The sequence below is a fragment of the Buteo buteo genome, chromosome 2, assembly GCF_964188355.1.
Source record: "Buteo buteo chromosome 2, bButBut1.hap1.1, whole genome shotgun sequence".
Lineage (NCBI taxonomy): Eukaryota > Metazoa > Chordata > Aves > Accipitriformes > Accipitridae > Buteo > Buteo buteo.
In genome coordinates this window covers 44,976,880-45,004,831 of record NC_134172.1, presented here as the reverse complement: position 1 = coordinate 45,004,831, position 27,952 = coordinate 44,976,880, and the positions used below count along the sequence as shown (strand labels likewise).

The 27,952-nt window shown below is 38.0% G+C and overlaps 1 protein-coding gene across 6 annotated transcripts; it reads left to right on the top strand.

The window, feature by feature from the left end:
* Positions 1–27,952, top strand: AZI2 (5-azacytidine induced 2). 6 transcript variants are annotated; one of them, XM_075052865.1, is made up of 9 exons: positions 81–271; positions 742–874; positions 10,162–10,391; positions 13,442–13,567; positions 13,898–13,997; positions 16,694–16,842; positions 19,359–19,420; positions 22,659–22,774; positions 25,556–27,952. In XM_075052865.1, the coding sequence occupies exons 3-9, from the start codon at positions 10,167–10,169 to the stop codon at positions 25,942–25,944; spliced, it is 1,167 nt and encodes a 388-aa protein (XP_074908966.1). In that variant the 5' UTR covers positions 81–271; positions 742–874; positions 10,162–10,166; the 3' UTR covers positions 25,945–27,952. The 6 variants fall into 6 exon arrangements, with proteins under 6 accessions (XP_074908999.1, XP_074908966.1, XP_074908974.1 ...); XM_075052887.1 differs by lacking the exon at positions 81–271 and adding an exon at positions 9,622–9,682 and having other exon boundaries at positions 327–874; XM_075052882.1 differs by lacking the exon at positions 81–271 and adding an exon at positions 9,619–9,682 and having other exon boundaries at positions 327–874.

Below are 27,952 nucleotides of genomic sequence, written 5' to 3'. Positions count from 1 at the left end.
CAGCGAGTGCCCGTTGGAGGGGGAGAAGGAGCGGCGGGCCGAGGTCCGCGTCACGTGAGGCGTTTGTTGACTTCCTCGAAAGGCGGCGGGCGGGGCCGGCGCCCCGGGAATTTCCCGCGGTGGCGGAGGCCGGTACGGCGGCCGGGCCGGCGGGGCGGAGGCGATGGGGGCCCGAGGGGGCCCGAGCGGGCGCCGCGACGGCCGGCGCTGCCTCTCCGCCGAGGTGACCGCCCGTTGCTGACCCGCCTGGCGCCGAGCGAGGCCCGGAGAGGTTGGTGCCGGTGCCGGCGGGGGGGGGAGGGGCCGCCGGGCGGGCGCAGGGGGCCGGCGGGGGCTGCCTGTGGGCGGCCCGGGCCCCCCCCGCGGCCTAGCCTCTCGCGTGGCGTCCCCGGGGGTGCCGGGGAGCTTCGTGCCCCGTTGCCCGGTGGAGTAGGAGCCGTCGCCCCTGGGGACGGGGGCGGCTCCGGCCGATCTTTCGTCTCTCCTCGTGAAACCGAGTCGCCCTCGCCGAAGGAGCAGGCTGGCCGAGCCCTGCGGGGCGTCCCTGACCGGCTCTCGCTTCGCGGGCGAAGGGTGAGCGGGCGAGGAGGGGCCTCCCCGCTGAGGGAGGGCGAGCAGAGTTTAAAGGTTCTGCTAGCGGGTTGGGGATGGGTCCTGGGTAGGCAATAAAACTGGTTAAAAAGCTGCAGCTGATTGAGCTGGAAAACCGGGCGAGTTCTTAGAGCAGCAGTTCGCGTACAGGGGAATCTGGCAAAGGACGTGAACGAAGTAGGATTATTGGCACGAGATGTGGAAACAGAAACATGATGAAATACCGGAGCAGACCGGAATACAGGTGTTGCGGGCCGTGTTGGTTTGGAAGAAGGGAGTACAGGTGAGTGTTGAGATAGTCTCATATGCGAGTGATGCTTTCGACTTTTAAGAAATTCCAGCTTGAAGTCCTGGTGTTTCACCTGGTATTACCTGATTACGTTCATCTCCTTAAATAAATCTGTCCCCCAGCAGCTTACAAGTGAGAGGGGGTTGGGCCGTAAACTGTTCCAGTGAGTGGTTTTAGGAGCTTTTGCATGTCTTGGAGGAATCCCTTAATCTCCCTGCTGTCCCATACACTGTATGTATGCAATAAAACCAGCAAACCAGCTCTGGAAAAAGCAGAGTGCAGGCCAGGCTGTTGTCATAACAGTCTGGTCTGCTCTGGGCTCCAAAGGTGAGGTGCTCTTCTGAGACAGAGTTTTCTGAGAAGTGTTACTACGGACTATGGGAAACACTTAAATTTTCTTGCATAGTGGTGTGTGATCAGGTGCTACTGCTGCTAATAATACCAGTTATCTGTTAGCACATGTATCCTGGAATTTTTATTGTAGAAACCAAAAGAAATTTAAGATTACTGCTACATTTTGTTCTTTGAATAATTGGTATTTTGTAAAAGAACTTGTGAAAGAAGTGTTTATCAGATGATTGCACTATAACTTAAGTAGGAGACTACTGCCCCAAATTCAAAGCACAATTTTTGAGCTAACAACTATGAGTGAAGTCAGAAGGCAGAAAACACTGGTTGAGTGAACTCTAGTTCAGTTCATACGAGGATTTTAGCCACCTCTTCCCCTCCAAAACCCCACATTTTTTCTAAAACTGCGTTTTATTTTTCAGCCTTTGTATACTACAGTTTACGGTTCAAAAAAGTATAAAGTGACCATTGCTGGAACACTAGCTAGCTTATGTTTTACAATGAAAATTAAATGGCAAAAAGCTCTTTAAAAGAGCAAAGGGGATGAGGTGACATCTTCGTGCAGCAAAAATGGGTCGTAAATTAGAGAGAATTTTAAGATTGCCTAAATTTCAGCAAATATTCTAGTTTGGTTTTCAGTATATCTCTGTTTTCTATATGAGAGTTAAAAGGTGAGGAAAGTGTGAAAATTATCAGGTCCAATACATGAACAAACTGTATTTGGTATACTCAGGGTGAAGAAATAGAATAACTTTGTCTCACAGTGTTGGAAAAACTGTACATGAAGTTCCAAATCCAGTAACATTTGTTCTTATGATATCAATAGATGCATTGAATTGGAGGTTGTGCATTATGACTGGAAAATGTTCAATGTGGGATGTCTACTTAGGAAAGTGAAATCTACCCTGGAAAAAGTGCAGACCTGTCGCTGCACATGCCATCGATATCTGACTTAGAATAGATTTTGAAGAAAATAAGCTAAAAGGTAGAAATAAATGGGATAAAATGCAGTGTGCATTTACCTTTTGGTATATCTTTTCATTCTTTCCCAGGTATTTTCTAAACAGAGGTGGTCTAGGTAGACAGTCCATACTCCATAAAACAGTTACAGTGGCAACAAGATCCAGTTTGTTAAAATGGCGATGATAGGAGTAATACAAGAGTCAGACTAATAATAGCTTGGTAGAAGTCAGTGGTGGGTTCCGCTGAGGGGGGGACTTTTAGAGGCTCCATACGTATGTGATTTATCCACAATCAGCTTTGCAATCAGTCTTATGCTTTTGCTATATGTTTATACTATAATTGCATTAATTAACTGTTATTTTTACATGATTATATAATATTTTTATGTGGAGTTCTTAGTGTATAAAATGGTAGATGCTGCTAAAATTTGACAATACATTTGGGGAGAAGAAGTGAAGTTTGAGGAGGGAAGTGAAGCATAAGTAACTTGAATATTCAAAGTCATCCACTTACAAGCTGCTGGTGGGAACTTGTGTTCAAATTACCAGGTTTGTCTGAAATAATGAGATGTAAACCTGAATATAGAATCACAGAATCTAGAACAGCCCAGGTTGGAAAGGACCTGGAAAGATCATCTGGTCCAACCTTTTGTGGAAAAGGGAAGCTAGGTGAGATTATCTAGCACCCTGTCCAGTCATGTCTTGAAAACCTCCAGATGTTATGTGAGTGAATTGCAGGATGACCAAAGGCCATCAGTGTGGCTCAGTTTAACTTGCCTTTTAATAGCTGTAACAGGTGAGGTATGTTTCCAGTTGAATTCAAACTTAATGCAATTATACAAGGCTTTCATAATACCTCATCGCTGAACTTGTGAACTTATTGAACATTAATTAATCTGACAGTTGAATTGAGTGGGAGGAAACTGATGACTGGGAGGTAGGACCTACTGTTTGTTTTACAAAAGATTTAAAAAACCCAAAAACAAACCCTCTTCGCTTTCTTCAGTGTTGGTCTTTATAAACATTTTGAAGTGGGAAGGAATGAACACCAAAAAAGTGTCTATTAAAATAATAATCAGTGTTAGCATGAGAACATACGGGTTTTTCAGTAAGCTTTGAATATACTTATATTTGGTGCTAGAAAGGTTTAACAGCCAGAAGCCACGTTGCTCCTGCTTGTGTTTCTTTGGCAGTATTGCTTCTAATTAGTTGCAAGATTAAATTTAATATTTTAATAAACAGGATTATAGGATGCTGAGAGGACAATATTTAATTGACTCTAACTTCTGGGGTTTATCCCCCCCCCCCCTTTTCCCTTGGTTGTCAGGGAAAGTGGTGGTTGTGACAGCATCCACAGAAAGGCAAATTGAATACATTATGTTGAAGATGCATAGGGTTTACAAATTAGTGATGAAGATACTGGGGTGTAAAACTGTTCAGAGAAAGTAAAGTTTATAAAGCACCGTTGTCATAAAATGGTCTTTTTAGTACTTTTCTAGTTCTTTGGAGAGTAGATTATTTATTTATTGTAAAAAGTTTGAGATTGAAAAAAATTGCCTGTTGTACCTAAGGAGATCTTGCTTGGCTCCTCTAGCTCACCCAGACGTTCATGACAGATGAACTACAGCGATCTGGTTTGTGAGCCTAGAGACAGTAACTTTCCATTTCCTGGAGGCAGCAAAACGAAAGCGATTTGGAGGTCTGATGCAGCTGATACGCTGACATGTTTCTGAAAGAGCACCAAGTATGCTGAGGCTGCAGGGCTGTGCCCTTGTACACATGGACTCTTAGGGAGTGCTTTGGGGCTGTGGACTTTGTTCATACGGAAGTGTAAGTGGTGGCCAAAGCTAGCAGCTACTGAGATGTGTGTATGCAGATTTTTTTCTCTAAAAATGGAGCAAGTATCTGTAAAAAAGCGATGTGTCTCGCAGTAGAACAGGCTGTTCGCAACTGGCATCAAAGGGAACCTAAGATTTCTGAGGGAGAGATGCAAAATGGTAGATGCTTAAAGAGACTGAAGTCTTGCTTTATTTAGCATCATGTGTCATGTGCTCCATACACTATGTGGAGTTTTTGATGCCGACTGCAGGAATTCTGTGTTTTTCGTTGCTGTGCTGGAGTGTCTTTTAAAAAGGAAAAAAAAGCAGTACAACTTCTGAAATTAAGGTGAGGGCTGCATGCTCCTTCAGGGTTCCTATGGATCAAAGGCATTTCTTGAATTTAATGTTTTATTTTTATGTCTACATGCATATAGACACCCTTCTATGTAAGGCAAGGTAAACCAGTACAAAAATTATACTCCTATTATTAACAGCTGGAGACTATTCATACTACCATTATGAAGTCAAACCCCTGAAGTCTAGAAGGTAAATGAAGTAAAATAGTTCAGGCTCTCAGTAGCCCTGAAAAAATCAGGAAAATACCATCTTGAAATTATTTGCATTTGACATTTGGAAATATTTTGAAAACCGTTCTGTTCTCTTTCAAATCAAAAGGTGGGGCAAAATGGGAATCTGCTTGATACTGGGAAAAATTTAATGTAATCCTGTTTTTACTCTCTCTCTTCCTGATCCGAGAATAAGATTAGCATTTCAAACTACAGAAATCTGTTTGTGCAGTTGTCTGTTTGCTATTAGAGCCTCTGCGTCCTGTGTTCCTTGTATAAAATCTGTTTTATATTTAACTGCCTCCCATGGTGTTAATGACTAATATTTGCAAAGCTCTATGAAGAGAAAAGCTATATTTCTGCCAAGCATTAATAAGAAATAGGAAAACATTTTTTTTCTCAAGATGCTTCATATATTAAATCCTAAAGCTGTTCTATAACCTACATTAAGCGTCCATGAACAACAGAAGTGGTTTCTGTAAACCATTCTTTTCTACAGTATGTGAAAGAAAACTTAAGTGGTGCCATCTTTTCAAACTCGTATGCTTATAAACAGTGGACATAATTACTCCTGCTAGAACTTGATACTACGTCCTGTCGACAGTATATTTGGGTTGTGGTGTTGGTTTTTTAAAAACATTAGTTATTTAATACAAACACTACTACTGTATTCATTTACTGTATTTATTTTTGGAAGTAAAGATTAATTCCTTTTAAATAGGCTGCTTCATGTGCAGATCATTGTAAAAAATGTATAAATGTAACATGTTTCTTTGTCACAGGCAAAAGTATTTAGGACACCTTTCTTGGGATGGGATGTGTGGTAAGTGGGATCGTAAAGCTTGCTTTAGGTACGTTGAGGTGGACATCAGTTGTATTCATAGACATTAACTTGTCTGTATAATACTTTAAATATTTCAGTGGGAAATCTTTCACTTTAACTGGTTACTCTAGTACAGATTATCTCATGAACTGCTACTCCAGAGAGATCAAAGTTCACTTGGGTGCTACAGAGTGACAGCTCTGGAGTATTTGCAGTAGCACATAGGAGTGTAGCTTTGAATTGGAGAAGCCAAACAGAATAAAACTCAGGCAGAGGTCTGTGGCTGGACTCGGTAAGCCATCCTGCAAGCCCTTCTGGGACTGCCAGATTCGACGAGTCGTAACTTGTGGAATAATCTAATACACGTATTGTGTCAGAAAGCACTTCTTTGTTGCTTACAGTTCATATTTTTTAAATGATGTAATATAATACTGGAAAAACTAGATTTTGATTCCTGTCCATAAAGAGTAAAATTAAAGGCTACAGCCTTTCTTACAGATAATAGCCCCATTTTGTAAGGTTTCGTCTTCTAAGGATTTCTGTCTATTGCTATAATATCATGAGAGAGCTTCTTATGGAGAAAGTACTTATGAGCATGCTTTCTCTTTTTTTTCTTTTTTTCCTGACAGCAAGACAGAGCTGGGTGAACTGTGCATTTCACCATGACCTTTACAGAACTGCTGATCTTACACTGTTTAATGACCAGGTTTTATTCTTGTATGAGCATATATCGTTTATTGGCCCTTTTAATACGGGCTTAGCAGGTGCTGGAGAAGTAACTTTGCATTTATTTTTTTCTTTGGAAATACTTCAGAAAGTTTTTTGCAGCATAGAGATAAACTGGGTTTTTTTATTTTCTTTTTTAGGTTCTGTTGATTTATTTAGATATATTTAGCAATGCTGCTCTAATTTTTCTAATGTGACTTTTTTCTCATGCTTATCTAATGCATAGTGCAGTTAGTGGTGCGTATATTATAACTTATTTTTGAGTCATCATGCACCTATCCAATACAGAAGTCGTAACACTTTTCTTAGGAAACGTCTATCATACAGTTCTGTAGACTGTGAGATTTGCAACTTTTTAAAACACGCAATAAAAGGAATATTTAGTAAGGACAGGCAACAGACTGATGTTTACTAATAGAGTTAACTGTTAAAATTATTTTGTATCAACTCATACCTGAGATTTGATAAATGCATGTTTTCTTCAATTTTTCCTCTTCTATAAATTTGTTACAATTTTTGAAGTTTTGGGTTTTTTAATTTAACTGTGGTTTTGTAGAATAACGATTACGGGAGAAAATGGAGAGCTATTTAGAATGAAATATGTACAGACTTTTCCTTTCAGATTGACTGACAGTAGCATCATGATATCTCTTAGAAATCATAGTGGCTTGTTTATTTTGTGAAGAAAAGGTGCTTTCGGTTTCAAGAGTAGTGCCTCTTTCCAAAAGCAGAAATGTCCTTTAAGAGGTAGGGTGAAATCTCAAAATACCAACAGCTTTTTATTTTCTGACTGTCTACACTATGTCTTTTTGAAGTGATCTTATGCTAAACTTAGAGTAATATAAATATTTTATTATTCCTTCATGTGAGGCTCTAAAATTCTGAGTGAATTGGTGTTTAGTGGCATTTAAATTTCAGTTTATGTAAATCTGTCCATTTATTTGAAAGTCATGTCTGTCTGAAGTTGGTTTTGTTTCCATATTGTTGGGCGTGATGACAGTGGTGATTTGAATAGTGTTTCTTGTAGAGCTGAAACGACTGCACTTTTTTGTGGTCATGGCAGTGTAATACGGTATGTGGATATTATTAATACTTTATTTTTATCTTCCATTATCTCTATTAACATAATGTATATAAAAAGTGAATGTTGTGGTGATTTTCCCTTCTTGACAGGCTGTTAAGCTTCCAGTACAGAGAAGCATGTTTCATGATGATTTTATTTATTTTTAATAACTGAAGCAAAAAGTTTAAAAATCGCACAATTCCTTCTGAATATCCTACTTCATTTAAGCCTGTGTACGGTGTGTTGCCACTTCATCTCTAACGTGTTACATCATCAGATCTGTTTAAAGGGATGAGCCGAGAGGAAGGTGTCTTCTTTGGGCACCTGTCTCTCAGAAGTAGACTTCTGTTTTGTAGGCAGTTTCTTGTCATTTAGTATGCAGTAAGATTAGTCAAAAATGTGTATATCAGATCTTTCTGAAATGGTTCTCTCTTGTGTAGAAATTTTGAAAAATGTGTATTACAAGGCCCTTTGAATTATATGGAATTATATGCTTATCTTCTAAATAGCATCCAGTGCTGGCTTAGAGAGCAGCATCAAAAAACCAGAGTTGAATAATCTTGTAAACTAAATGAGATCTTTCAAGTAAAAAGATGTTAGTGTAACTAGTCCTCTTAGTAGGTACAGGTTAAGTGTGTACCTGAATTTATAAAATAGTATTTGTGTATGTCAAGTCTTATTTGAAGGTCTTGCTCTTTTGGAAGCTCATGAAGGCAGTAAGTTTTAGTTAGCAAAATGCAGAATAAATATGATGTTGTATTCTGATGTCTTCCGTTTTCCCTTATTGCCATCTCCTGGTGGAACTGATGTGTGCAAGAAATAGGGAATGTATGATGCTCAAGTTCAGAAGCTATAGGAAAGTGTGGGGATAAAGATGTATTTTATGTACAAGGTCACACAATCTGCTGCTTCTTCAAGAGATAATGATAAGCTGTGACAATTCTTCAGTGACATTTGAGTCTAGTGTTGAGAGAAAAGGAGATGTGTTGCCTTGAGAAGGCAAGCTCTTAGAATTTGATGAGATGGGTGAGAAGACTTGCAGGGCCCTTGGTAAAATAGGGAGAGAAGAGCTATGTTCATCTTAGAAGACAAAATGAGCACTTGCTTCAGTCAGTTAATGCAGTTTGAATGATGTAGTGCTTTTGGTCAAGGTCACCTTGTGCCTGGAGTGATATTATTCTTACAATTAAAAGGAAGCAAACCTTTTTTGCAAGGCTCTTTCTGCTTAAGTATGAGGCAAAGCAACAGGCAATGGAAGCTTAGGCTACATGTTTTGTCAGAATACATCAAACAGTATACAAGGCATCTCTTCGCCTCCTGAAGATAACCATTAGAAAGACTTCAGTTTTGGTTTGTAATTTGCTTGTCTTTTTTCACTGTTGCAACTCCATTGCTGTCTATTTAGTATAAACAAGATGTTGCAGTTTTTTTATCATGTTGTCTAACTGGCTTGAAGCAAATTGAGACAAATGTGATAACAGCACCATTGTTCAGCTATAGCTGTGCTACAGCTCTTCATAATGCTGCAGTCCATGTAGCTTTTCCATTGCTAGCACGGTGAGAGAAAGTTGACCATAAAGATAAGCTCCAGGGCAGTTGATCCCTTTACCTCTTAGTATCACTAAATAAATGGAAGTCTAGTTTGAACTTAAATAGCAAATACACAATAGAGTCAGTGACTGTGGCTGTGGGTTTTTCCCCCACTGATGCCTGTCTTTCCTGCGATGTTCGGGTGGTCAGGTCAGTTTTCTGTTGAAATGGCTTTTTCCTACAATAAAAACTGTCTTCGTTATGCTCATTTCTTTCATTCCATCATTTCTGTTGGTTCATTAGCTAATCATCAAGAACCTAAGGATTTGTTCAAGGGGAAAAAAAAAAAAAAAAATCTACTTTTGGTAGAAGTAGCATCAGTAGGTTTTTTTTAAGGGGGGGAGAAACATTATCAGATGCTGTATAGCATTTGTTAGTATTGCATATAAATGCAAGGAATCTTGATCTTCATAACTAAACAAAAATGAGCTGTGTCTTTTTCTGTTTGGTTGGGTTTGGGTTTTTCAGCGTGTTTGTTTGTTTGTTTGTTTTTAAATCAAACCCCTGAACTTGTTCCTGATAACTATTAACATTAAGGAAAATGCCGTTGGGGCTTTTCCCTTAAGGCCTGGAGTTCAAGAAAGTATATGGAGTTTTTTAAAGGTGGTATTTTCTTATTGAATATTTTGCTGTGCCTAAATGATACGTGTTGTAATGAAAACTCAACCTAATGGTTACTTTGCATTTGTCCTTCAGGTGGATTTGCCTAGTGTTTTAGGGTGATACTTTTATGGTCAGATTATTGTCAGTTTCCTCCATGCATGTTTGGGCAGATAGTTATTGAGTAGATTTTCGTTCTCACCATAATTGCAGTCAAGAATTAGTGTAATTCTTGTTCAGCAGGTTGTTTTCTACTGTGACTAAGTAAAGATTAACTACTCATGCAGCCTCTTTAAGGACTAAGGCAAGTGTACCTTAAGATTCCATTTTAAAGTTTGGGAAAAGTATAAATATTTGCATTCAAGAATGAAGGAAATTTGGCCCTCTTGCTCAGGAACCACAGTAGTTAGTTGATTTCTTGCAGCTATAATCTCTTTTACTGCTCAGTGCTGACTTGGAAAACCTCTAATTCCTGTAGTTCAAATATTTGGTACCATCCAAATTCTAGGATGGTGTTAAGCCATAATGAAAATTAATTTTGGGGTTCATAAATCTGATGTGTACTCAAAATATTTTTATCAAGTAACAGTGAAAGATGCTTCTTTTCTAAGCAGTGTATAATGGGTTTCAAGATTTTTCTGCAACATTAAGATAGTTCCTAATTATTCAATCTTGTCGTACTTAGAAACACCCTGCAGTATTATTTCGGAAGGTTTTCAGACTTGAGACTCTTGATGAATTTGTCTTTGTGAAATTTTGCACTCTTATCTGTCTTTTTAACAGCTGTCATGGAGGAGTTGGTAGAGGATGACATCTGTATTTTGAACCATGAAAAAGCAGACAATGCTCATAAGAGAGATGGGGAGATTCCTGTTTCATCTTACAGTGGAGATGAGTCTGTTGCCTCACACTTCGCACTTGTCACTGCATATGAAGATATCAAGAAACGGCTAAAGGAGACAGAGAAGGAGAACTCCTTCTTAAAAAAAAGAGTGAGAATTCTAGAAGAGAAGGTAAGAAAAAAAGTTGACTTACCAGCTTCTGGTAGCAGCTACTTCTTTTGCTCCTGTCTGGATGGCGGAACATGTGGTTAAGTGTTTAAAATATGTACTTAAAATAATTTCCAAGTTAAAAAGTTTTGGTAAATTGTTCTATTTGTTTAAGTGAAACACAGATTGTTCCTCTGGTAGTCTAGTTACATCATACTAGGATTTTTGATTCTTACTGGGCATGTATATGACGCAATGCAGTAGTGCACTGCAAAGACACTAGCTGTGATTCCAAAAGAGGTGTAGTTGCATTGGATCGTTACTGTACTTCATCTACCTCTTTATGGTGTTTAACTTGGGCACGTGTCACAGTGTTGTTGAATAGTGAGGTGCCAAGTCTTTAAACTGTCAGAATCCAGGGACTGTCTATCAAAAGAATCTCTTTGGCTCAACATACCAGAATGATAAGGAAAATTTGGTTGTTAAGAATGTCTGGCTAGGTCTAGCTAATAGCAGTCTCAAACGTGAAATACAAAGTTGCAATGCTTAACATGGAGGTGTTGGCTAGCTATTTTTTGATGCAGCAATTCTAAAACTTAAAGGAGTCTAGGAATTTGTTTTATATGCGGTTTCTCATGGCCTTAGTTTAGTGAAATTCATTAAAGCTAGAAATTGGCCATGGTGCAGGATTTTTTCCCCGAGTAAAGAATGCTATGTATATCCATCATTCAGTAGTGAAGTGTCTTTGTACTGCAGAAGGTCTTAACTTTGATAGATTACTTTCTTATTAATATAAGATGGAAGGAGAGATCCTAGAGTTAGAGCTGAGACATTTATTAGGACTTAGTCTTAAGTATATGCTACTGACTCTTAAAAGCTTACAAAGTATATATTATTTTGTGGCATTGGAATGAAGAGCTTGAGTCACACTCCGTACAATTTTGAAACACTTATTCAGGAATTCTTAGTGACTAGTTTGACAGGATTGACCTTCTGTCAAAAGGCAAAACTTTCTCAGCACTTTCTTCATATAGGGTCCTGGGGAAAGTAATGGGGATAAGAACAGAGCTCTAGACTGAATATTCTCTGAACCATGCTGAGTGTAACATTGTCCTGGTTTCCACTGGGACAGAGTTAACTTTCTTCCTAGTAGCTGGTACAGTGCTATGTTTTGGGTTCGGTATGAGAAGAATGTTTGTAACACACTGATGTTTTCAGTTTTTGCCAAGTAGTGTTTAGACTAAGTCAGGGATTTTTCAGCTTCTCATGCCCAGCCAGCAAGAAGGCTGGAGGGGCACAAGAAGTTGGGAGGGGACACAGCCAGGGCAGCTGACCCAAACTGGCCAAAGGGGTATTCCATACCATGTGATGTCATGCCCAGTATATAAACTGGGGTGAGTTGGGCTGGAGGTGGGATCACTGCTCAGGAACTAACAGGGCATCGGTCAGGGAGTGGTCAGCAATTGCCTTGTGCATCACTTGTTTTGTATATTCCAACTCTTTTATAATTATTATTGTCATTTTATTATTGCTATTATTATCATTATTAGTTTCTTCCTTTCTGTTCTATTAAACTGTTCTTATCTCAACCCACAAGTTTACTTTTTTTCCTCCCAATTCTCTCCCCTATCCCACTGGGGGGGGGGGGTGTGAGTGAGCGGCTGCATGGTGCTTAGTTGCTGGCTGGGGTTAAACCACAACAAACATCTTTTATGTGGTTACTCAAAATCACAATAAACAGGACTTGACCTTGACGATCCCTTTTAGTCTTGTGTCTTTTGGTTTGGCCTGGTTCAGCTTAATTGTCTTGAAGATGATACTTTGTTTTCCATAGAGAAGACTTGTTTTAATATATGAATACTATAGAAATGTTTCTATGAGAGAGGGGCATTGAGAGGGCCTAGACTGTTACTTAACAGAGCTGACTTTCAGTCTTTGTTAATGGCTAGTATACCTGTATGATAAAAAATACACGGGGAGTTACCTCTTTTGAGTTTTAAATTTCAAAGTGTATGGAAACTTCCAGAAAGTTTGGTAAGGCTTATGTTCTATCAGAATGACTTTATATGGGGGAGGAAAATTTAAAAGACAAAACTTAAAATGAGTAGTACACATACCTTGAGGGTCAATACAAAAAGCAAAGGACAGAAGCTTCCTATCTTTATGGCTTGTTTTCCTGTACTTTCTTTCGAGTGAACACCTAAAAGAGGAGATATTTAAGGTAGATACATAACTGTTGATTTTTGTAATTTTTGTGTGTGTGTGTCTCTTAATTTTTAAGAAAATATATAAATCTGTCGCAAATATCTACAGTGGATGTGTTTAAATGCCTCAATAATTTAAAGCAAGTGTGCAGGGTAAACAGAATGAAAAGGATAATGCAATATTTAGTACAAGTACTTTCTATGTGAATGGATGTAATTTGATGTAAGACTTCTCTTCTTGCTGTCTTATTAAAAATACTGAATATATTTTAACTCTGCCCCCCTTCTTTCTGACAATCTAGTTAGTGGTGCTTATTCCCCCTTGCTTTTCTCTTGCCTTAGCAGGCAATGAGATAGTGGTGACTTGGAAGTTAATAGTTATTTGTAAAATAATTCTGCTTTGGCTTTTCTCACATATAAAACACATTACACTGAAAAAAAGTCTTTGTTTAAATTGTGAGTCATTAAAAAAGTTATGTTTGATTTCCTCTGAATTTTCTATATGTTGTGTCTTTATATGCTTAAAACTCTTTTCCAAAAAGCAGTTTGCATATCTTCAGAGCCTGGAAAAAAATATGATTACAGGATTGCCAGTGTGAGTAACCATGACTTGTGGATGGTTTTTAAATACTCATAGTAGTAAACTAGTGAGCATTAAGTATGGTTAGAGATTGCAGAATTCATAGACAGCCTTTGTTTCACTTTTGTAAAAAATTTTGGTCCGTATCAATGTATTTGATTAATTTATTTTCTAAACTAAAAAAATGATGTTAGTTTAAGTTGCAGGCCGTACTATTGCACTTTTTAAATTTTGCAGTTCTCAGTATAACATACAAAACTTCTTACTTCTCATGTCTGTTAAACTTTTAGCTGCTTGGCTCGCGACTGGAAGAGGAATGCGGTTCAGTTGGACGTGAACAAGTAAATAAGGCATACCAAGCCTATCGAGAGGCCTGCATTGACCGAGATAATCTGAAAAGCAAACTGGATAAAATGGTATGCCTTTTTAAGTAATGACTTAAATGCATCTTATATAAGTACTGCATAGTTAGTAAATGCTTACTGTAGAATTAATTTTATTTGCTGAAGATCCGTGGTGTTTGTTTTATCACTCCTTTAGGTTTTTAAAGTACATGTCAATACTTTATGTAGGAATAACGGCCTTAAGTGTCTCAGTTTTATTGCTGGGCTTGGGTAATGCTAAAAAAAAAAAAATCAAAGCAATAGTTTTCTTGGTTTGTTATTTTAAAAAAAACAAAACCTCAGAATTGTCAGATATGATAGAAAAAAGCTTCACAAATGGCTTCCCCCTTTCCCTGAAAACAGATGAAAGAAAGTGTGGAATCCTTGAAAACCTTGAATGAACAGTTGCAGTCTAAAGAAGTAGAGCTGTTACAGCTAAGAACTGAAGTGGAAACTCAACAAGGTATGTATGTGGTTACTTCATCTTAATGTATGTTGACTAGTCTTAGTGGTTATATTATGATCTCAGGGCATGAAGAGGTTTAACCCTATATAGTGGCTAGGTAAGACAGGAGTATACTGCAGTGAGGTACCTTGAGCTTGCATACATGTTCATTCTTGTAAATGGTGGCAGGCATGTTTAGTTATCATAGACGAGGAGGTCCATGGTAGAGATCTGAGGCTGTCATGTACTTCCACTGTAGGTTATTTAATTGTTTGAGAAATGTGCACAACCTGACCCTTTATAGGCTAGTCATGTACATCTCCGGACACCACTGTCGTGGTTTAAGCCCAGCCGGCAACAAAGCACCACAAGGCCACTCGCTCACTCCTCCCCTGTGGTGGGATGGGGAGGAGAAAATATAAAGAAAAGCTCATGGGTTGAGGCAAGGGCAGGGAGGGATCATTGACCAATTATGGTCACGGGCAAAAAACAAACTCAACTTGGGGGAAAAAAAACAAAATCAATTTAATTTGTTAACAATCAAATCAAAACAGGATAGTGACAGGTAAAACCAAACCTTGGAACACCTTCCCCCCACCCTTCCCTCCTTCCCAGCTCAACTCCACTCCCAATTTTCTCTACCTCCTCCCCCCAGCAGTGCAGGGGGACAGGGAATGGGGGTTGGGGTCAGCTCGCCACACCTTGTCTCTGCCGCTCCTTCCTTTTCAGGGGGAGGACTCCTCACTCGTCCCCTGCTCCAGCGTGGGGTCCCTCCTATGGGAGACAGTCCTCCACAAACTTCTCCAACATGAGCCCTTCCCATGGGCTGCAGTCCTTCAGGCACAGACTGCTCCAGCACAGGCTTTCCCATGGAGTCAAGGCCATCTTGGGGGGCATCCCCCTGCTCCAGCGTGGGGTCCTCCCCAGGCTGCAGGTGGGCATCTGCTTCCCCACTCCTCTCCACTGCCTGGGGGGGGACAGCCTGCCGTCTCACCACGGGCTGCAGGGGCATCCCCTCCTCCCCTGCTCCTCCTCCCCTCCTTCTTCACTGACCTTGGTACCTGCACAGGGGGTTCTCTCACTTCCCAGTCCCCCTACTCACTGCCAGTTCCCCTTCTTAAATCCATTCTCCCAGAGGCACTACCACCGTCACTGATGGGCTCAGCCTGGGCCAGAGGTGGGTCTGACTTGGAGCCAGGGAAGCTTCCAGCAGCTTCTCACAGGAGCCACCCCTGCAGCCACTCCCCCCCCCAAAAAAACCCTACCACACAAATCCAAAACACCCACCACCTTTTCCTCAGAGTGAGATGGGGGCATAATTGTTCAAATATCAAACACTATCCTGTCAATACCACTTTCCCTGGTACCTGTAGATGATCTGATATATTGCTTTGTTTCACTGTTGGGATATGACAGGTACATGAGGATGTTGTATAGCAATAGCTGCAGTCGGCAACAGCTATTTAAAGGGCTGGGAGGTGAGGAAAGGTAGAAAGATGCTGGTTGTAGAGACCCTGGTGGAAAGGGGAAAGAGAAACAAGCAGTGTACCCTGGCAGTTCCAAAAGCCCAAATCCAGCTTCTGTTACTGCCATTGTAAAGAGTGCTGTGTAGATGATAGGTATGTAAAATAAAACACTATGGAAGAAAAAAACCAATGTACTGTTACAAGAAAAGAGAATAAGAAAATGCCGTCTGTGTAGAGTTAGAGGTATGGACTGGACTTCAGACTCTGTACAAATGCAGTCATTTGAAGGGTGCTTGTAAGTATTGCTGTGCTTGAATTGGATTACTTTCCAAGAGGACCTCAAGCATGTAATGCACTACTTCAGTTGCACAAATTTTTAAACCTAGAAGAACAAACCACATGTAGTAGTAGTATCGCTGTTGAGGACATCATGGTTTAAGGAGGTAGGAAGTGCAGTGTTTATAAAGGGAGCTCTGAAAATGTGGTGATTTCAAGCCTTACTTAGTAATCAATTTTACTGATAACTGGGCTTCTGAGTACCTTGTTTAAGAAAAATCAGTGTAGCTTAAGCTTGTTTAAATTGTTAAATCTGGAAGTGAGTGTACCGTGCAGTTGAAGACTTGGGGGGTTTCTTCCTGTCATATTCTTTCTTTTCTTGCTGTCTAACTAGCCTTCTACTACTGATTTGATGCTATGATTGTCTTAGGTTCCTTCTTAATAGACACCATGTGAATTTCTTATATCTAATAAGAAGCCTTAAGTAACTTCTAGACTTTACCCTTTTGTTTTGATTGTATCTTTTGTAGTTCTGTTTGGAACTTCTTCATATTAAACTTGGGAAAAACTTAGGGTGAATTATGTAATGATATAAATCTGAGGGAGGAAAAGGCTCATGTTTTCAAAGCATGTAAGAAGTATGCAAGTTGGTATATATATCATGCATGTTTGCCATTAACAGATTTTTGTATTTCCAGTGCCTTTTTATGCTGTTACTTCCGTTTTCTTTATGTAAAATCTCCAGTGCATTCTTGGAAAGTAGGGCTCTGTACTTTAAACTCAGAAAGGAGACTTCTCTGCCAACAACTTTACCAGTGTTACTATTTCTCTGTTGTCATAGACTGCAGTTTCTTCAGAACATACAGGATAATTTTTTGTAGGGCATGGGCTGGTTAAAGTGAAACCTTACATATTGAGTTACATTTCTTGAACTGAGACTGAATTCTGATTGTCTCGTTTATCTTCTTACAGTGATGAAAAATCTGAATTGTACTCAGTCCAGCTGGGAAATAGAGAAGCTGAGCAGTGACCTGAAGGTGCATAGTCTGGAACAGGATCTAGAAAAGCTCAAGCAAGAGTGCAACAGTCTCAGAAAGGAGTTGCAAAAATCCAAGCAGAAGGTACCTTTATTTTTAAGGAATTTTTGTATTAATAGATGTGTCTGTGTTATAGCATTATTTTTAAACCCTTGTTCAAGCAAAATAAAGGCTAAACAAAGAGATAAAAATTGAGTGAAAGATCAACTTCCTAGTAAAATTAACCTTAAATATTCTCATAGACTGGCTTGTTTCTTGGAAATAGGACACATACATATGTGAGATTTCCCAGCTGTTGCCCATGTAACAACAGAAAATAAAGCTTTACAATTTATTTTAAGTAGCCAATCAGATCAAAGTGTTCTATTCTGATATTTGCCTTGGGCTGGACTTCTTAGAAAGTTTGGGCAAGACCTGGTTTGTTTGGGGTTTTTTTGTCTGTTTAAGACAATAGAATGCTTATGTTAAAAGCTATCATAAACTTTGTTTAAGGAGCTCTAGCACAGCAGGGTAGTTGCATGAAGCTTGTCAGGAAAAGTGTATTTTTGTAACAAGGTTTTCAGAATCTTGCTATACCTCTTTTAGTGCCCTTCCCTGCCATTTCTGGGATAAGTGTCTGTTGTGAGGGAGTCATTGTGTGACATAGATGTGCTTAGGATCTCAAAAAGGAAAATAAGAGATCTTAGCAGTAATAAAATGCATTAAGCTTAAAAAAGATTAAAAGATCTAGTGCATGCTTACTGCTTTTATGAAAAAAGGTACAGTGGCAGTCTCTAGGACTCTGCAGTCACATTGAAGTTACACGATAAATTTAAAAGATTTAAACGTGATTGTTTGAAGAGGCAGACGATTTTAGGTGCCTTATGGTCATTATGGTGATGTAATCTTGAGTCACATAGTATTTGACTGAGCCAATATTCAGGGTATGTAAGACAACCTCTCCTGGGCATTCAGGGACCAGATTACAGTTAAGCTGAAGTCCTTCTCCCCTGCAGCCCTCAAAGCATATATAGTTGAGCTCTTGGCCTCTCAGCACTGAATACATCTCTGCTGCTGTCATGCCACACTCCTAGCTTACACGGACAGGTTTACGCGCATGATTTTCTTGTCTCGCGTGTAGTCTGTGTTCGTTAACACTAGGTGGGGATAAAGCATGTTGCCTGGAAGGCATGTGAGGTGTTCTGTTAACTTCCATTACTGTGGGTTGTTTTCTGTTGTATCTGGAATTCTTTTAGGTGTTTTCAATAACTTGTAAATTCTGAAGCCATACTATAACTTGTATGCAGTTCTGGTGTCAGGTAGCTCTATAGAATAGAGTAACAGCTATATAAATAATTTAAGATTGCAGATTGTATTGTGAGAATGAACGTTGCTGGAAAGAACAGACTAAAATAGCAGTTGTAAGGAATACTAGACATGGCACTTTAAATAATGTTTATGTCAGCAGCTTTTGTTGCAAAGAACAAATATAAGGAACAGCTTTTTTCTTTTTTAATATTATCTATTCTTGATCCTGGTAACTGCTTAATATAGGAATTAAAAAGGTACAAGTTTTCAGACGTGGGGTAATATAGTGCAACTGTTTGGGTTTTTTAACTATGAAGTTGAATCTCTGATGGGTGGTGGTGGGAAAGTCTTCAGGAGGGGGAAAAATTGTCAGGTAAAATACAGGGAAAGGTGATCAATGACAAGTCGGCATTGTTTCAAACCCAGCTGGTATTTTCATTATTACTATTTTTAATTACATTAGTTAGCATTTTCAGATGTTTTCTGCCTTAGGCAAGTATACTTTCTATGTTTTTTTCTATTTTTAGATATTTGGGTTTTGCATTGTAGTTGATGCAGCATGTCTATTATGTTGACAAGTTGCTTGAAATGTGTATAGGCCATCATGAAGCCACGGTAACAGATATCAAATTCATAAGAGCTTTGGCTAGAGGGAATGGTAGGAGGAAAGGAACATGAAAAGAAGGGATATGAATGGGAACTCATCACAGGTGAAGATCTAATAGAAACATGACTAATGAAGCAAGCCCAATGTTTGATTTGTTAAACAGTCTTGTTAACTTTAGCAAGCCTGCTTGTATGCACAATTTAAAGCAGTCTTTCAGAATCAAGAGATAAATTATGTTCTATCGTAAAAGTAACTTGTGGAAGTAAATCTATACGGAAAAAGTTTTTCTTTATATTAAGGGTCTTTATATACTGGGACAGGGAAATAACAAGAGAAGACTGATTACTTTTTTTTTTTTAATGGAAGCCAAAAGCCTTTCTCAATTTTTACGTTTTAAAGAATCACAAATTCCAAGAGCTCAGCTGTTTGTTTAAAAAAAAAAAAAAAAGAGAGAGAGGAGAGAGTATGGTGGTGGCTGAGCAATGCTTTCATATAAGTAGGTAATTTAAACATTTTTAAGTGGAAATTCTTAGTAGAAGTCTTTATGTCCATTTTGAAAACCACTGCAGCCAACACAAATGAAGACTGCTTTACTTCTGAATTTCAGTATTAGTGAACTTGTAGTTTCACTGATGTATTTTCAGATAGAAGATCTGAAATCATATGTTCATTCCTTCTTTGTCTTCCCCTCACTCTGTTATGCCAGGACCACGCTCAAGACGAAAATCCATTCAGTGGAGATCTCCTTCAAAGGCAAGACATCCAGAGGTATGAAAATCAAGTGGCTTTCATGTTTATTTTTAGTTTACAGAGGGACAGTTATTTGAACAAGTAAATACTCTTGCAGCATGTTCAAATGTGTTATTTCAAATTATATAATCTAATTTCAAGTCTAGGTATACTAATTTAGCAAGATCATCGTAATTTTTTTTTCCTTTGTTATGTTGGTAGTCCAGGGTGATGATGATAAGAAAATATTTACATCTTCAGATTGTTGTACAGAAAATGAAAGTTAAATTATCTTGTATTCAAAAATCAGGTTTTTAATAATTATTTGACTTGAGGAGGTGGTAAATACATTTCCAAGTCTTATCCCAGCTATAGAATGTCTTCATTTTGTGTACGGGGAGGTTGCTGTATTTGCATAGGTGATGGCTTCAAATCTTTTGCTTAGCGTTGGAACATACATTCTTATTTAGTGCAGTACAATAATATTTCTACTAGAAGACATTGTAAAGGATTTTTTTGTTTAATATGGAGGAGCCATCGTGTGACCTGTTAAAAAAGAAATAGCAATTTTCCAGAAAAATGCTAACATAACAGAAAGCATTTGTTTTCATTTTGTAGCCATTCAAATAATAATTGTGGTAAATCTAAGGATCTAAATTCCTATATTATCCTGTCTTGAGTATGTGTGCCATATTATAAAATATATATATCTTTTAACTCTTTATGCAACAGAACAATTCATGAATGCATGAAGGTTCCCAAATGTTCTGTGTTGCAGAAATGAAATACTACTGCAATTCTTACACCGTTATGCCTGCTGGTGTACTTACACGATTTTCCACAAGAGGGAAGAGTGGTCCTTCATAATGACAGATTGTTTAGCGTAATACCTTGGCTATTGAAGAGATGGGAAAGGAAATGAGTCACTGAAAGAGAACAGCACAGATATTTCTTTTCATATGTTCTCTGGTGTAATGATAATATTATACACACTATACACAGATTACACTTTCACCTTTCACCTTGACTGGATAGCTAGGTAGCTAACACTTTTTCTTGTGGTTTCTGCTGGAGCTTCATAGTCAGTCTTGCACGCCTGAAAAAAGGTGTTATCTCAAGGTAAAGCAGTTATCTCTTTGATCTTCCAGAGCAGATTTATTCCACAAAGTGACATTCAGGTGGCAACCATCTGAATTAGCATATGTACAGTTTAGTGTTTATTGTAATATGACATAAATAATGAATGTGTAATGTGTACTGAATATGTAAGCCTGTCCAAAAATCTGTGGACAAACACTTGAAAAACCTCTTATGTGAAACAGTTGTTGTAGCAAGCAATCCTGCTGTTTATGGGAGGTGGAGGCATTTGCAGTTAGTTAACTTTTTGGAAAGTATTTATTTCACATTTGTCAGCAGCCTGCAAATCTGACTTTAAATTCTTGGTTTGCAAATCTACTTTGCTGTAGATTTAGATAGGCTATGATATTCAATGTTTATATTACATGTTAGAAAGCAGTATAGGATAAACTTCCAAGCGTGTGGAATCCTTGGTTTTTCAATTGCAAATTCCTTGAAAATGAGGCTTTGCAATGGGATTCTAGGACAGTATCAACAAAAACAGTTAAAATATGTTATACATGAATTAAGTGGAATTCTGGTACCTGCATCCCGTTGCAAGATGCTTTTAAAAGCACTAAATGCATGTTACAAAATTTATCTAAGCGCTTTCCTTCTGGTTGGTGGCAGACACTGAGCTGTTCTTATATTTACGACTTCTATACACATAAATATATTTAACTATTGGACAGTTCTGTTCTGATATAAGTAAAGTTTATTTGATCTTGTTTTTGAGACCAAAACACATGAATAAATGAAGTGTGGTTGTCACATCAACTTAATTTTAAAATTGTCATCTCTTAAAAGTTCAAAGAACCACATGGATTCTGCAGCAAAAAGGCCACAGGTTTAGCTGAACTTCTTGAAATACCAGTTCTGAAAATTTTAACTTTCTATGTATCAGAATTGCTGACACCTAATACATTACCTATTAAACTATCAGCTTCCTCTGTTCTTTAACAGAGTTTTTGCATCTGAATTTTTGTATTCTGGGGAAATATTTCTGTGCATAGAAGAAAGTTTAATTTCTGTGTTTTGAGGAAACTTTTTTAGTGTTAACTTGCAGAACAGAATAATAGCTGCTTCTCAGGGTCCTTTTGAACACATTAATGTCTGATACATTTCATGCAGGAGTGATCCTAAATTGGTGTTTTAGAGGGATAGAAATCTGTATATATGCATGTTTGAAAATACAGTTGTTATATAGCTTAATAGTTCTTAAGTCATCTCAACAATAGTTTGAGGTACAGAACTGTTTTAGAGTAAATGCCTTTTAGGTGAATATAGTGAGGTAGAAAGAAATATTCTGAAAACGTCCATCCATGATACTTGTTCTCAATAAATGTGTTTTGGTAGAATGTTAAGCATTAAAAAAAATTTAAATCATTGATTTCATGTTTAAGTTGAAGTAACTGCATCCTTATGTCTTTGAACACTAAGTTAATTATTAATCAACATAAATGTGGTGTTCAGTGAGCCTTTGCTCGAAATTTTACCAAGAAACATATGGTGATGCTGACTTCTCTGGGGTTTTTTTGTTGTTGGTTTTTCTTACCAGCTAATAACCAGAAACTTCCACGTTGGAACAGTGCTGCTGTTGCTAAATATGGTTCTCATATTATGCTGTCTTATCAGAGAATGAATTGGGTTGCTATTTTTTTAAACTGTCTGATAAGGCAGTGTATTAACATAAATTAGATGACTTGAGTATGAAACAGTATGTTTTATATTTTAGTCTGGTCTGTGGGTGCTAAGTTTGGATCTTGTAATCTAGTGTCCATTTAATATATTTTTTAAAAAGTATTCCTTGGAGATTACTAATTTTATGGTAAGATGGTTAGCTTCAAATAATGAAATTGGAGAATATGCTTCATATTTCTTTACCTTTGGGAAACTTGAAATTATTAGTATTCTATATCAACATACTAGATGATACATTTTATATTGTAATACACAAGAGTCAAAATATACAAAGGTCCATCAGTTTAAGGTAATTATCAGTACTGCTCAATTCATTTTGAATTGTGGTACTCTAGTAAAATTGGCAGTATTTGTCAGGCAAAAATGATTTATTAACAGTTAGTGCTTGATAAGCATATTAATAGACATGAGGGTGCTTTAGAGATGGCAATTAACTTCTAAAAAATCTTTGTTTTGAAAGTGTGCAACAAGCATATTGGGAACTGAAGAGAGAAATGTCTAATTTGCGTCTAGTGACTGACATGCAAGCTGAGGTCCTACGAAAACTGAAAACAAACTCAACAGCGACCAAGAAAGGCAAGTCAGTGTTTGCAGTAACAGACCTTACAAACACAAACCATTGATTTAAGCTGTACCATTTTAGAAAGAAACTAGCTATCATATCTTATCAGTATCTCATCAATTGAAGTTGATAAGCTAGACTATATTATGGTTTCAGCCTACCCATTTTCTGCTTTTGCTTCTGTCTCATACTGGTCAACTTCACACATAAAGGTGTTGCTGATGTGTTTTTTCTTCAGTACTGTATTCTGTTCCCCTTGTGGCTTTTTTCTCAGTCAAGTGTTGCTTATGTGCACAAGGCTGAGGTGTTAAGTTTACTTGTATTTGACCTTTTACCAGAACAACTTCATGTTAGGGGGGAAAAAATCTTTTTGCAAATGCAGTATTATTTTCCCAGTATAGAATATATAAAGTATTAATTTGGCAACATTTTAAAGTCAGACTTTAATAGACTGAAATTCCATTATGGTTGCGTATTTCTTCATGTTGGCATTCAGAAAAGTTGTTTTTCCTAGCAAAATGCTATGCAAGATGACATTTTCTGAATGTCAAAATGCTGGGGCTGCAAAACTGCCTTATTTCTGCTGCTACATTGCAAATAATAAAGGGGAAAACAATTTCCACATAAAGTATGTATAATTTCTTTGAGCAGTTCATGAGATGGTTCTTCTATTTCATGCGTATGTTTCTCTCAAGCCAAATGCTTCACAAGAGAGCATTCTTACTCTGGTGGGGCCAGACTATCAGTCTGACTGTTTATTGCAGTGTTTATTTCCTTTGTTTTCTGCTCACTCCAATTGTGGTATTTACTGTGCTCAGAATACAGAAGATGCCAGTGAAACACTGTGAACTCGGTTACAATATATTGGTGACAGTCTCTGATGTCCCAGTCCATTACAAGATCAAGACATTTTGTTTCTAAACAGCTTTGATCGGCTCAGTGAGGTAGTGATAGGATTCACCTCCAGGTCAATTACGGCCTTTGTCCATGGCCAGCAGTGATTAATCACTCTCTGGTACTTGGCTGATAAACTATCAACACATTTGTAGACTTGGTCACGTGTTACCAGGTGAGTCTGTGTTCCTACAGTTCTAAGACATGTTTGTCAAATAACTTCAGCAGAGAAACTGGGAAGTGAATGAGGTTTTAATCCTTAAGTCTGTCAAGCTTTGATGTGATCATGGAATATCTTTCTGTTGTTTTTGATTTGGGGTTAGATCTGTCTTGCCACTCCACAAGTACTGATTTTTCTCTTCTAGCTGGTGAACAGTCTGATTTTCTGAGGTTGCTAATGCAGTTGTACATCCACAGCTATAAAAGGTGTTATTGATTGATTTGGAAACAAAGGATTTTTGCCTTTTGCTCTGTAGGCTTTTTTTCAGTAAATTTTTCAGAAGTATGTTAAGAGGAGACAGGTTCAGCAGAAATGAACACTAATTTTTTTGTTTGTTTACCTTGCTTGTCAGCCACTCTTACAAATGCAATGCAGATGGATCTGTGCTTGTATTTATAGAAAAATCTTGGCTTATGCAAAATAAGGGTAGAATTGACTTAAAACTTTCTATACCTGTAGTACTAGCTATTTTACCATTTACAAACTAGTTGCCTTTACAAGAGGTGCGTGAAGTCTGTAGAACACAATGTATTCATTGCTGTGTGTACGACGTTAACAATACCAGTTAACATGAGGATTCTACTTAGCTGTCATTTATGTATGGAGGCATTTTCAACAAACGCTGTGTCCGCTTATGGAGTTGGTTTTTTTACATTTTCAAACCATTTTCAGTGTATTCCATTTTTCTTGAACTTTAAAGGTCTGTAGATCTCAAATTGCTTTTTATACCTGTCAGCTCAAACAGGCCAAATCCAATTCCTTAGCATGTTTTTCAGATATGATGCCTGTGCTATTGGAAAGTGCTTTTGGCTGACATTTGCAAATTGGGTACTGCCTTTTAATTTTTAGTGACAAATGGACATCATATTCTTTGACTGAGATACTGGCTCCTCTTTCTGTCCCTTAAGAACTAAAGTTACCAATCACAGTTTGTACTCAAGATTCATAGCTGTTCTAGAAAACTACCTGCAAGACGTGAGTTTCTGTAACTGCAGGAATCACTACATGTTTATATAAATTATTGGCCATCTGTTCAGATGTGTGTTGAAGGTGCAGCTTTTTTGTTTCGGGTAGATGCTGTTCTGTTCCAAAATCCTCCCATTCCTAGCACGGTTTAAAACTCCCCTGGAATTTCAGATGGCTGAACATTGCAGTCTGTCACTTTAGTTTCAGAAGTCAGACAATAGTGGAGCACAGAGAACCCATGAACACCGTGTGTTTCCCTCTTACTGCTTCATGGACAGTGAGAATTCAGGTTCTTGGCAGCCTGAGAAAGAATCAGTAGAGTAGGAAGAAGCATGCTCTGTGTAAGCAGTGTTCTGAATCTGGTTGATTTCTCCGAGTGCATGAAAATCCTCTCTGTTTCAGCATTCATTCCAGTCTTGTCAAAAAGATTCATCAATTTATCTGTTCAAGTGGGAGCTGGGAGGTTTTGTTAGTGTTAGGTGTATTTTAGACATTGAGATTTCAGCATCTCTGGCTCATCTTGCAAAATGAGACTGAGGAGGTTAGTACGTGTAGTTTCTAACTTTTAAGTAGTTACTGAAGTAAAATACAGTCTGAAAATTTGTAGCTTGAAAACACTGGCTTTCACATCCCTGCTATACTGTAGTACATTTGGAGTATATGAAAAATGCATTAATAATGTAATTTAAAAATCTTTTTTATCTTCTTTCTTCAGCTGCCTGTACTGTACCAGTACAATGTGTTGACTTGAATATTTCAAAGTTGAATTTGACATCTGGGGTAGTCTATAAAAAACTCTCACAAAAAGATGAAATACTCTGCAATGATGTGTCTCCCCCTCTGCCGAGAGATGTAAAAACCCCATCTGAAAGGGTGACTCTACAAGCATGGACAGATGAGAGACCCATTCCAGTTGATGGCAAAATGTTTCAGGAACACCATTCTTATGGAAAGAGCTCTCTGGAAGATAATTCCTGGGTATTCCCAAGTCCTCCAAAGCCTAATGAGAATGTGTTTTGGGAAATGAGAAATAAAACAACTTTGTTAAACTGTCCAGCAGATTACCTGGATCAGTGTAATCAAAACTGTCTGTACAAGAGTTAAACAATTTTTAGAATGAACTGAGGCATTTTTAGAGTGGTTCTGAATAGGCACCTTAACGCTTGAACTTTTAAAGAGGGAAAACAGATTGCCTGAAATGTTCATTTTTAATTCTAGTTCCGAAACAGAAAGTGTAGTCTTCCGCAGCTGTAAATCAGGAGCAAGTTCCTTGAAGTTAAAGCTGTGCTGGTATAATGTAAATATAAAGAAATCTAGCGTGGGGCCTAGATAGTCTTGTACTGCAAATGGCACACATTTGCAAAAGATTACATTGAAAAGTGAGTTCTTGGAATAAAACAAAATAATCCAGTTCTGTATTTGTTTGCTATCTGTATGTAATCAAGAAAATACTTGGTATCCTGTGTTAAAACTTGTACCAGCTCTGAGCTTATTTTTTGACATTGTTTTTTTTCCAGAGTAAGACATAAAATGAAGAATTGGATTATATCTTCCTTCCTCCTTTCAATTAACTTTCTGATTCCTCTGGCTTAGAAATGCATTTTTATGTAATACTTAATCAAGAAAGGTGAGATTTTTGTCAAAATCTTGATTTATATTAGATAGTGGCAAGAGAAAAATCACTTCTAGGCTATCCTGTTTAGATTGTGCCATTTTGGGCCTTATTGTGAATTATAAAGGATCATAAGTAATGCTGCTGAACACTGCAAATCCTGGATGTTCAGCTTGTTTCCCTCCGTTCGTGCTGTAGGAAACCGACTTAATTCTGCGCACAGTGGTGCCTGCCACAGAATCATCCTGTTCAGAGTGCAGTTATCCTTATTGTGCCTCCTTTGCACAGCACCAGAACCTCGACTTTTTATTTGTGTGGTGGTGAAGGCTACTAACTTTTTTTAAAGAAACAAAGCCTTAATTTAATCAGACTAGGTGTTGTAGCATTGTTGATATACACAAAAATACTTCTTATGTATCTTTAGTATGCCAGTGGGAACTAGAGTTATTTGAATTGCAACTGCCTGCTTTATAGACTATGGGTGTCCGAGTACTACTTTTTTTTTCTTTTAGGGCCAAGAACTGTTTCTAGACAAATACAACTTATGCCTTTTTTTTTTTTTTTAACTGCTCTGCTTCATATCTGGCTTAATACAACAGGGTTAAGTGAAATGCCTTGACTGCTTAATACACTGAAGAAAAATGCTTTGTATTTTAGATCCATGACACCTAACTTGTAACAGGTGGGAAGACACTTAATACTGTGTTATTTACAGATGTGTGGGTGAGTGGGTGAAGCATTCAACTTCACAGGTCCAGTTTAAGATCAGTGTAATAAAAATTAATTTCACAGCTGTTTAGCAAATTATCTTAAAATTGCTTGCAAATACATGGGGAAGCTATGACTCTAGCATAGCCATGGTAATGATGGACTCTGAAAGTGTTACCAAGGTGCTACGTGATCTGTGTGGTTCCAGACACGTTCTTCCCTGTGGAGTAAGTACTTCATATGATGCCCTTCTTCTCCTTTCAGTTTGTCTATCAAAGTTGAAAAAATGCCTTCCAGCTACCTTCTACTGTATTAGCGAACAGCATACATAAATAATGTTTCCCATTCACCAGATATTGTTTTTATCTTTCTATTATCTTGCTCACGTATACTGGCTTGTCTGTGATTAATGGAAATGGTGTCAGATGCTGGAATTTATTCTGACCAATGAACACAGCTGACTCAGGGGAGTACAATCTCTTGGAAAGTAATAGAACAAAACCCAATATGCATAAAACAAATCCAAGTCACTAGGCTTTAGCTGATAGAACCAACTACCTGTGTAATAACAAAGCAGCAGAAAACATTTCTCATGTGGCTGCATAAGCTATATGGTATCTAGTTCTAATGTAGCTTACTTTTTGGGGTTTCCCACCTCAACATTACAGAGGGGTTTTTTTATAAAGTAACAAATTAGCCAACAGACATCAACATGATTAATACTTTGATTTGTGCAATGAAGGAATTCTACTGTGTAAGATTTTAAATAAATTTATTTTTGTTTGAAATGGT

Bases quoted from the DNA above. Each gene is read 5' to 3' on its own strand.
- AZI2 (XM_075052898.1), top strand. From the start codon at position 10,167: ATGGAGGAGTTGGTAGAGGATGACATCTGTATTTTGAACCATGAAAAA. The intron at 13,568-13,897 runs GTATGCCTTTTT...CCCTGAAAACAG, and splicing joins AAAGCAAACTGGATAAAATG to ATGAAAGAAAGTGTGGAATC. The intron at 13,998-16,693 runs GTATGTATGTGG...ATCTTCTTACAG, and splicing joins TGAAGTGGAAACTCAACAAG to TGATGAAAAATCTGAATTGT.